General features: G+C 30.8%; 2 protein-coding genes across 4 annotated transcripts; one reads left to right on the plus strand and one right to left on the minus strand.

The window, feature by feature from the left end:
* Window positions 1-1,486: 1,486 nt before the first annotated feature.
* On the minus strand, window positions 1,487-3,890 carry LOC119609537. The gene is given in 4 exon segments (XM_037964367.1): window positions 1,487-2,258; window positions 2,260-2,756; window positions 3,399-3,515; window positions 3,575-3,890. Coding segments are annotated over 4 exon segments (1,455 nt in total). The 5' UTR covers window positions 3,666-3,890; the 3' UTR covers window positions 1,487-1,508.
* Window positions 3,891-6,987: 3,097 nt separating this feature from the next.
* On the plus strand, window positions 6,988-10,608 carry LOC119609536 (glycerophosphocholine phosphodiesterase GPCPD1-like). Of its 3 annotated transcripts, XM_037964366.1 has the most exons (6): window positions 6,988-7,371; window positions 7,475-7,641; window positions 7,775-8,074; window positions 8,178-9,769; window positions 9,836-9,982; window positions 10,069-10,608. In XM_037964366.1, exons 3-6 carry the CDS (start codon window positions 7,837-7,839, stop codon window positions 10,177-10,179), a joined length of 2,088 nt encoding a protein of 695 aa, XP_037820294.1. In that variant the 5' UTR covers window positions 6,988-7,371; window positions 7,475-7,641; window positions 7,775-7,836; the 3' UTR covers window positions 10,180-10,608. The 3 variants fall into 3 exon arrangements, with proteins under 3 accessions (XP_037820294.1, XP_037820292.1, XP_037820293.1); XM_037964364.1 differs by having other exon boundaries at window positions 6,988-7,641; XM_037964365.1 differs by having other exon boundaries at window positions 6,988-7,641; window positions 7,825-8,074.
* The last annotated feature ends 1,010 nt before the right edge of the window (window positions 10,609-11,618 follow it).

Genomic DNA, 11,618 nt, shown 5'->3' on the forward strand with positions numbered 1-11,618 from the left:
CAGACTTAGCTGAGCCAGTCACTCTAACACGGGTATTTCTTATGGGCAGCTATAAGCTGCACTACCCTCCTAGGGTAGTTATACTCAAAAAATTTTGCAGGGTATTGTAAAAGATTAGGGGATTACAGGATCCATTTGGGTAATCCCAAAACAACTCTCTTGTAAACTTTATTGGAGTACATGATCAGTTTGGTAGTCCTATGTAATACGGGAAAATATGTTTTTTTCTTTTGGTAACATAGTCCATAGTCTGTATTACATATAACCATGTGCCGGATCATGTTTGTTGTGTATGTTTTTTTTTATATATATACTTCAATTAGTTTTGGACCAATCCTAGTTCTTTGAGGAATAATTTTAACATGCAGGTGCGTACGAGACGCAATTTTTGCAGTACAACACAGTGTATAAAGTACTTTTTATTTTTTGATAAGTAGTCCATAAATTTACTTATGGACAAAAACTAGTTGGTGAATTAGATCATAAACTAGTCAACAGATTTATCCAACGACTAGTCAATAGCATAATCCATTAATTTGTCAATAAACGAATTCATTAAATACACTTCATGTTCGTTAAAAATAAGACTTCTGGCCTGCAGTCATGTAACCCAAAATACACAAAACAGATGCGGAACTCTCATTTATAATCTATAAATAATTAATGCTCGGAGCATGTCAAAATATAATGTGGAAATATCATTAACTCATGGATATTATTTATAGACTAGGCCATAAACTAGTCGGTACCTTAGATCATAAACTACTAATCAGTAGTTTGGTCCAATAAATTGGTAATAAACAAATTCAGTGAATACAGTAGACGTTCGCTAAAAGTAAGACATCTGGCCTGCAGCCACCCAACCCAAAATACACAAAACAAATTAGGAACTCTTATTTATAATCAAGTAATATTAAAAACTCGGAGAAATATCATTAGCTCATACCTGTGGATACAATTTAGGATTCCTTAAGTAGGTTGTAGCCAATTTTTTTGCTGATTTCTATAAGTTTATAGAAATTTTATTAAAATACTTTAACATTATACACTTTCACTTTATTTACAATTTTTAAGATATTTTTCAATTAATACACTTTTAATTTGCATTTTGTAAACAATTTACGAACGATTTTAATTTTTTTCTTCTAAAATTTCACCAATTTCTTTAGAAACTACATTTTGCCAATAAGAATAAAACTAAAACTGAATAAAAAAGTAAATAGCAGTAAATTGGCGCCAACAATGCATTTTGTTTTTGTACATTGCAAAGGAATAGAAAAACAAAACATGAAAGACATAGTGATGCCACCATTTTAACAGATTGACAATACATACAATGAAATGGGATTTTCCTAATAAAATATTATTTTATTAAAATTATTTATCCATTTTGGAGTTTTAAAACAAAAAGTTTCATAATTATGTATTTATCACAAGAATTTTAGTATTAAAATTAAAAAAAAAAAAACTGTATTAAAACTAATGATTTTAATCGACACGGATTTATTTTAAACTACACATAGAGTAAAAAATACAATACTTAATAAATACAACTTTAATTCCCGTGAAACCTTAGTAATGCCGCCACTTTTACCATCGATTACATTTTCTCCATTTTTATCCCATATTAGAGGCAATTTCATATCCTCATTTAATGTCAAATCTATGGGTATAGTATTACATAGACTGCCATTACAACGCACACACAAAGGATCATTGTCCGTACACTCTGCTAAATGGGAAGAGCAACCTCGCAGTACATAAGTGTGCTGGGCCTTCGTAATCACTGTACTAACACACAAATCATCATATGAGGAACAATTTCGTCTTGCTATATATAAAGGCGATGTCATAAGAGAACAATCTCTATTATCAATCGATGAACAAGAATAGCAGGTTCTAACGGGTGTACGATTACAACCATTTGCATCGCGGCACAAATAACAAGCTTGTTGTCCTGCAATTGATGCGTTTCTATAGCGTTCATAGAATTTTTTATCTGCACAACCTCTTGTTACATGATTTCCTGATTCACAAGTAAAACACGACTGAGTATTTTCTTCACATTTTTCTGTTTTTAAAAATTTTCCTTGCATACAGCGTGGATCGTCGTCAGAAGAGCAAACATTACATGATATGGTTAAACAATCGGTGTTACATTTCTCGCCATAACATTCAATTATACTACCCGATGGATACCAGGGTTTGTTGGAAGAACAGCCACGTTGTACTACTCCTGTTTGTTCATTAAAATGGGTTGTAACATTTTCCCACATGACCATACAAGTTCTTATTCTGGCAATAAGTTTTAGTTTTGGTCACACATTTATCGGACCTTTCATCTTGTCCTCTCCAACAGGAAGGATCTGGCGTGGCAAATGAATGTGTACACTGTAAGCAATTTTGCTCTGTCATTCCGGGTTCTTTGTTACAGCCATTATAATTACATTTAAAGCAAGCATGTGGGCAGTTATTAGTATCTCCCATAGTCGTTTCACAACCTCGTATAACATTGCTGGCATGCAGAACATTAGTAAAACAGCGATCGTCTTCTTTGTAAAATGGACACGTTAGTATCAATTCTGGCTTTTTTTCCACATTAACACAGGAAGAGCCACTGCATTGATAGCAGCGTAGACGGTCGGTGGGAAATACATCACGATTACAAAGACTTTTCTTGCAGCGAGCACAGGGCTCTGGACAGTAGCGTGAAGGAAAGAGGCGTGACAGACAACCACGTCTGGTTATGCCGGCAACTGAACAAAATTAATAAAAGAAATCATTGTTATATTTAAGTAGTAAAAAAGCTTTTGAGTGGAATATGAATAAGAAAACTTTTTCTTATAAAAAAGCTTTTTCTAATGGATAAAAATATTTTATTAAAAAAGGAAAAGGAAAACGGTTTTTCTGAAGCAAAAAGCTTTGTTGTAATAAAAAGAGCTTTCTCTGAATATAATCATTTTTTCTTTTTTAAAAAAATTATAAAGAAAAGTTTGTTTTAAGATAAAAAGCTTTCCAGATTAAACAATTTTTTCGTAAAAAAAGCTTTTATAGTGAATAGTTTTTTTCATAAAAAACAAGATTTTTGCAGTGAAAAGTTCTAGTAATCATCTTTTTTTTCCTATTAAAATATTTTTTATAGTTCATCATAGTTTTTATTAGAAAAAAGCTTTTTCTATATAGAAACGTTTTTATAGAAAAAATACTTTTATGAATCACCAAGTATCTTCAAGTCAAAATTTTCTTTTTTTTATAAAAATATTTTTTTGGTAATAAAAGCTTATAGTGAAAAAAGTTTTTACAAACATGTTTTTTTAATGAATTTTAAAAAAAAAAACTTTGGTGAAAAGTTTTTCTTATAATGAAAAATCGTTTATCTAATGAAATTTATCACTTACCAACCACTTGAACGCATTCATCTGCTTCCGAAGCACACTCCTCAACTTCGATTTGCTGACCAGGTTTAGTAGCACACTCAGCATCTTCGGTTGAATCACAAGAATAACATTCTAATGCTGAATATAAATAAAGACAAACACGTAATAAATCTCAAAGACAGGCAATCGAAACCTACCTAAAGTGTTCCTAAAAACCGATATAAACACCAACAAAATTAGCCAACTTTTACACTTGATTTTTGCCGAATTGCAACTAATTGCCATCATTATTTTCCACTAAATGACATGGTCACTAAACACTGATTAATATTCGCATAGAATGAATATTCTGTTTAGTGTTTTTTTTAACTGAACTAAATACATTGGTACGATAAGATAATTTATATACATATAGAAGTTAAAAAGATGTTTATCATTAACCGCAATGGTTAATAATATTTTTAATTGTTTTCTTGTTGAAATTCGATGTCAAATAGTATTTGTTGTATCTTTAGACGGGCTAGAGCATTTTTTCTATTTGTTAGACGCCTCAAAGTGGGTGCACAACTCAGCAGAAACTTTTCATCTGAATTTAATGTTAAGCCGTAAGTATCGGTGTTTGTTTCGGCAGTAAATGTGGAGATGTTATGATTATTACAATGATGTTGTTGCCTAGAATAGTTGTGACCCTGTGACACATTGTTTTCCACATTCGTATGGTTAAGTTGTACTGTATGTTCTTCGGGAGTTTCCATGGAAATAGACATAAAATCTGTGGCCTGTACAGACACAGAAGAATGTTGTATGTTGTTGGTATTATGGTTGTGATTTTCAGCATGCTCCTCTACTACTTTGGAATTTGACGTAGATTGTTCAATTTGCTCTATCGGTGCATTGGCAGCATTCATATCTACCGGTTCACAGTTTATGCTCTGACCATCTTCTGAAAGATCTCCCAGTTCATCTAATATTTTATCTAGATCATAGCTGTAAAATGTATTATGTAGTTATTAAAACAGTTAATAAAATTAATTCATTGCATCCCACCTAACACTGTCCAAAAGGGTATTAAGAATTGCATTTTATCATAGAATACCCATTTACGATGTTTATTACCCTGTTGTTGGTCGCTTCTCTGATAAAGTTTATAGTGCTTGGCAAAGGAATCACGCAAAGAGCGCCAACGTCTACGACATTCTTCTACCGGGACATCCATGGCTTCACTTATTTGTGCCCAACACTGTTTACGTAGTGACGTCTTCCGATATGCCTTCAAGGAACGATCATAGATTACTGGACGCATGGCTACTTGTTGTATTAACTCCTCTTCATTGAGGGCTAGTAGTTTAGGGGGATTTAATCTTTTCTTTTTGGTTTGTTTCTTCATTTTATTTTTATTATTTGTAAACATTTATTTCGCTTATTTTTAGTGTTTTCTTTTCAGAAATCTACAAAAATAAAAACAGAAGATGTTATGTACATTGAAGTGATAACACAATAATAATAATGATGCCAGATAGTTCAAAAAACTGTTCCCACTAAGGCACTATTGTTGAACCCAAAAAAATATATATGACTTTGTAAATTTTCAATAAAAAAGGATGCTATATTCGACTACGCCGAATCTTAATTACCCTTCACCTGTATCTTAGATTTTTATTAACGCGTGGAATATTTATAGAAATTTACTTGGACTTTTTTTATTTTCCAAACTCTATACTATAGACTAGAGTATTTTTCATTATAAACTATGACATGTGAAAAAAAAATTTCACAGAATAAATATTTGTTTGGAAAATATTTTATATATGATATACAAACGTATGTTTATTATACAGTTGCGTTCAAAATAATAGGAGTGAAAATTTCAAAAATTTTAAATATAAATTTTTTACTGAAAGATTTAGATTTTTAATTAAATATTTTTATAATTTATTATTTTAACTTGTTCTCTATTTTTTACAGTCGTTATTTTAAATATTTAAGAAATTTATTAAAAAAAATATATTTTTTTAAATTTACATAAAAAATCTGTTGTTCAAAATAATAGGAGTATTCGAGTTAAGTTCAAATATTTTTAAAATAAAAACAAAAACGAAGGGAATTTCATTTAAAATATTATTAACTAATGTGTAGCAGTACAACATCAGTCATTTTTGTCAGGATTTTATTTAGAATTTGGGTATATGAGCCTCCGGAACTTAATGTCTTTCCGACAACGGTTTTGTGGGGCTTGATGACACATGTCGTGGCCGATTATCCACAAATATGCAGTTATTTATTCAGAAAACTTTAAAAAAGTTATACGCAAGGACTATTTACGTTTTGCTTTAGAATCAGTAAGTCGACAACCATGTAATGGCCTACTTCCTATGGACCGAGCTTCCACCAATTCGGAATCAATAACGTTTCATACGACATCACCGCCATTTTATCAAATTTGTTTATTGGGAATATGAGAACATATCTTGGGGTAATATGTTTACCTACAACATTTGGTCTACGATACCATTTTAAAAATTTTTAGACCATACCCTTTTTGTCAAGACCCATTGTGAATCATTCCTATTATACGACTTCTTTGAAAGTTGGTTAGAGCTTAATATTTTTTGATTAATGGACTTCCAATATATTTTCTGAATTCATTTAGACTAAAAAATGTAATTTGTTGTCGTATTCATGCATTAAAAATTCATCCATGTATGAAACCACCACTAAATGCATTACTTGGTAAACTTTATGGGTTTCACTATATGCTTTATGGTTTGAAATTAAAGGTTTTCAAAAAAGATTTGTTTAAAAATTGATGTGAACTAACTCAATATTGATCACGGTGTTTAATAACTACAATTTGGCTTAGTTTCACAAATTTGGGACGCCCTAATGGGATTAATTTTAAAAATTATAAGCGCTTATGGGAAGCGCTTATCACATTTGAATAAAAAGTTTATTTTTTATGAGAGATTTTAAAACATTTGACTTCTTAAAGTATTCAAAAAATCTTTTAATGAAATTACCATGAGATTTTTCATATTTTTTTTCGCGTCATTTTCATAATTTTCAAGATATTTGAACAGATTTCATATTCGTCAATTCTGACATTTTCTTTCAGGATTTTAAATGAAATAATTGTGAACTGAGCTTAAAATTACTTAAAATCATCTAAATATAACAGTTTTATATTATACTTTTAATATTTACTACGAATAATGGAAATTAATTTAACTTAGGTTATATAACATACGGTACTCCTATTTTTTTGAACAGTTGAAATCTGATATGGATTTCGAAAAAAGTGAATACCAAAAAAACTAATGAACCTATATAAAAAATTTCATTCGATTTGTATTTTAAACACTTAACAAATAAATATCGTGAAAAAATATTGGATTTCTGTAAATATTTCTTTGTAAAATTAAGCTGCATAATTATTTTTAAGTCTCACTCCTATTTTTTTGAACGCAGCTGTAAATATATCTTCTTGTAAAAAAACGCCAAAAAAACGTCAAACATTTTTACATGCAATTGCCGTTTCGAAAACATCAGATTTCACAAGAAAAACGTTAAATTGGCAACAGTGCACTCACATCTGGGAAGGGAAGTTTATAAAAATTTCTTTTTTTCCCAGTGTCTGAGAGTTATTGTTCTCATTTGATTTTGTTGTTTGCATTGTTGATAAAGTAATTTATTTGTATCAAGCGAAAAAAAGCCATTTTAATAGAAGAATAACGAAAAGAAAGTGAATTTTACAGACGTGCTGTTTTAATAGTTTTCAATACTCAGCTCGAAAAAAAAACTATTAAAAGTTTAATACAGACACGCAATAAACCAAACGGGAACAAAAATGATTAACCTTCAAAATTTATAGCCTCATATTTGGAAAAAAAAAAACAGAAAAATAACAACAAACGTGCAAACTAAAAGAATGCAGTTTGGGTCAGTTTGGTAAAGGAGCTTTACTGATAGATTGGAAACAGATTATTAATTAACAAACGTAAAAACAACAATAATTTCAATAACAATAAAATTTTCCACTGATTTCTTTTGTACGACAATCATTTCAAACGAGATAAAGGCAGAAATATTAACATTTTTAGTTCTTTGTGTCGTCGCATTATTGAAGAAGGAAACAAACCTCCCCCGAAAGAATCGATTTTAATACATTTGGGTGTTACTGCTATTAACCGGAAAAGTGAAAATTAAAGGCAAACTTCAACCTTAATAATTTCATTTAATTTTACAAACTCATTCCCCTTTAACTAAGGTAAGATGGTAAACAAATATGTTACGTGTCATTGTATTTTCTGCCAAGGAAAAGATTAAATCATTTTTAACTAACAGCAAGTAACACTAATTTTGCGCTTATCATTTTTCTTTCAACTCCTCCATCCTTCTAGGTTGAATTTTGTTCGTTTTTCTTTTGTTTTTCTAACTGTACTTATTTTAGAGACAAATCACAATGCAGCGTTGGTCTTACCCCGATGATGAATCAGCCGAGGCTTGTGATGCCATGTTGGCTCCTCCCTCGAATACGCGCACCTCCAGTAATTCGTGTTCGTTTCCCGAACGCGTATGGAATTTTAAGGTTCTTATGAATCAGGAACTGATGACTCATGAAAAATTGGCTTTGGTGGGCAATTGTGAATCTTTGGGCAACTGGCATTTGAGTGGCTGTGTCCTCATGACCAAGGATGAGGGTATGTACGCAATAACCACGGTTTTGTAAAAATACAAACAGAAACCGGCAGGTCTTCTATTGCAAACCACAACCACACAAATTTTCCGTAAACTCTTCTCCAGATTCGAATGTATGGAGTGTGCAGGTATCAATACCACGAGATCGCGCAACAGAATATCGTTATTTGGTTTGTGCCATTGAACCCACAACCGAGAAACATTTGGTTCGACGTTGGGAAACCCATTTGGAAGCTAGACAAATACCAGAATTGGCTGAAGAGTTTGATAACGCTAATACGGATGTGTTTGGAGAATTAAATGGCGTGGAGAGAATCGATCGTGGTTGGCTGACTTCTGAAACCATAGTTCAGTTGAAATTCTTTAATGCTCCCTTTTCTTGGAAACAGCGCATGAAACGTCGCTTAATGCATGTCAAGGTTACACCCATGAATTTGCGCATACCTAGTGGCAGTGACAACCTGCTGGCAGGTTCTAACTGCTGCATATCCCCTCTGGAAGATTCTTTGTCTAATGATACCCATGACACTAGAGAAAATGGTGGAGATGGTGGCACAGCATTTGCCTTTTCCGAAGTTACTGTCTTAAAGGCCGATGACAGTGTCATAAGGCCACAGCCTCAGTTTGGCACCGCCTGTGGTCCCGACGAACTAGTCATATTCCATTTGACTATAAGTGACTTTGAAAATACCGCTTATTTAATCGATCTGTATACCTATTCCTCAAGAGCTGATCCCGATGAGCCGCCCCATCACTTGGGTTATCATTATGTTTTGCCAAATTTATTTAAAATGTCTGAGGGACGTCTGGAAGTGCCTATTACCTGTGCATCGCGTCATCGCCCCTTGGGTATGATGCAAATGGGTTATTTAATTGTTAAACCAGTGCCATCTCTTAGCTTGGACATGTCCATTACTTATTCGCGCTACTGGAATGATAAATGGAAGGGTTTAGATGTGGGTCACCGTGGCTCTGGTACTTCTTTCAAGGCCAATGATACTTTAATTAGAGAAAATACCATAACATCTTTGAAAAATGCGGCCGATCATGGTGCCGATATGGTGGAATTTGATGTGCAACTAAGCAAGGATTTAGTGCCAGTGGTTTACCACGATTTTATGATATATGTTTCCCTAAAAGCGAAAAACACCATGCAGGAACATGATTTCTTGGCCTTGCCCATGCGTGAGTTGACATTGGAACAATTAAAGAATCTTCAAGTCTATCATACCGCCGAGGGGCAGTCGCGTGCTCAGCGCTCTTTCCACAATGATGATTTGCAGGAGCATCAACCATTTCCCCAATTGGCGGATGTCATGGAGGCTATTGATCCTCATGTGGGTTTTAATATAGAAGTGAAATGGTCTCAACGTTTACAGGACGGCACCATGGAGGAGGAGTTTGAACATGTTGTAGATCGTAACTTATATGTGGATTGTATTTTAGATGTTGTTTTCCGCAAAGCCGGCAAGAGGCGTATTATTTTTAGCTGTTTCGATTCCGATATCTGTACAATGTTGCGTTTTAAACAAAATCGTTATCCTGTTATGTTCTTGACTTTGGGTCAAACGGAAAAGTATCAAAAGTATTTGGATCCTAGAGGTAATAATATTGAGACGGCAGTATTTAATTCATTGGCTATGGAGCTGTTGGGTATTGTAGCTCATACTGAGGATTTACTAAGAGATCCTTCACAAGTAAGTGTTTTATATGATTTTTTTTATAATTATTTGGAGAATTATATAAATGTTTGTTTATTTTAGGTGAATTTAGCCAAAAGTCGTGGTTTAGTTGTTTTCTGTTGGGGTGATGATAATAACTGTAAGGATACTATAAAAATGTTAAAAGATCTAGGACTTCATGCCATTATATATGATAAAATGGATGTATTAACCTCTAAAGAGGTGAAGGTAAGTGAAATTATAACTGTATAAATGATAACTTCCAGTAGTATCCATTAAAATAAAATTAATAAATATATTTTTAATCTTTTTAGCAAAGTGTCTTCTTATTACAAGCCAATGGCGGCCAAAGAGATTTATTAAAACTACAAGCTTTAGAGATGGGCAAAATGTGGCATTCATCAACATCATCACCATCATCCTAAGATATTGCATGAATATTGCTCTTAAAAATATAATTAATTAAAATAGTAGCTTAACAACAATTGTAGCAAAAATTTTCCTAAAATTTTATAGCCAGATTTTTATTATATAAACACTTTTTTTGTAGTACCATTATAAAATAATTTTAATTTGTTTTTTTTTTCTCTCTTTATATTTTAATATATTTTTTTTGTAATTTAAATACATACGTAAATCTTAAAAAGGGGAACTTATATATAAAATACTCTCAAAAAAGCTAAAATAAGTATGAAAAAAAAATTATATATGTTTTAAAGGAAAGAAGGAGAAGAAATTTGATTGCCTTTACTTAAATTTAGATTTATCTAATATTCTATACATATTAATAAATTCATTTAATATAATTAAAAAAGTATAATAAAGTATATCTTTTGGTTTATGTAGAAAAAACAGTTTTTCCGAGGAGGCAATTGAAGTTTTTATTGAACTTGTATAATATGTATTGATGGACAAATTATGAAGGAATGTTTTGTTTTTGGTAAACAACTAATTTTTAGAAATAAAATTAATTTTGAAATTGATCTTTATAGAAAATTTTGAATTCATTTTTTTTAGATTTTTTTTTTTATTTTTGGAATTATATTTTTTAGAACAGTTTCAGAGTTTTTTTAAGAACTTATTTTGAAAATTGTATTTTTATTTGGAAAATTTTCGAAAATTTGTCTCTTTTTAAGGTAAATTTTCGGAATTTCTCTTTTTTTAATTACTTCAGAAAATTCTCTTTTCATTCGAAAACTTATCTCTTTTTAAAAAATAATTGTAAAAATTCGGTTTTAATAAAATTTTTCAAAAATTTTTTAAAATCTCACTTTTATTTTTGAATTATTTCGAAAATTTTTATACATTTTTTTTTGAAAATTCTTTAGAAAATTTTCGGAAAATTCTCATTTTTGAGGAAAATTTTCGGTAAATTCTCATTTTTGGGAAACATTTTCGAAAATTCTCTTTTTTTGGAAATTTTGGAAAATTTTTTTTTTTTTATAAAAATTTTTTGAAAATTTTTCTTTTTGATAGAAAGTTTTCGGAAAAATCTCATTTTTATAAAAAATTTTCGGAAATTTCTCTTTTTTTGAAGAACATTTTGCGAAAATTCCCTTTTTTATAGAAAACTTTGGGAAAATTCTCTTTTTTATAGAAAATTTCGGAAATTTCTCTTTTTTTTAAAGAACATTTTGCGGAAATTCTCTTTTTTATAGAAAACTTTGGCAAAATTCTCTTTTTTATAGAAAATTTTCGGAAAATTCTTTTTTTTATAGAAAATTTTCGGAAAATTCTCTTTTTTATAGAAAATTTTCGGAAAATTCTCTTTTTTATAGAAAATTTTCGGAAAATTCCTTTTTTTATAGAAAATTTCGGAAAATTCCTTTTTTTATAGAAAATTTTCGGAAAATTCTCTTTTTTA

The sequence above is a fragment of the Lucilia sericata genome, unplaced genomic scaffold, assembly GCF_015586225.1.
Source record: "Lucilia sericata isolate MDLA Ls3-8-SP2 unplaced genomic scaffold, ASM1558622v1 Contig001001F_arrow, whole genome shotgun sequence".
NCBI classification, from domain to species: Eukaryota; Metazoa; Arthropoda; class Insecta; order Diptera; family Calliphoridae; genus Lucilia; species Lucilia sericata.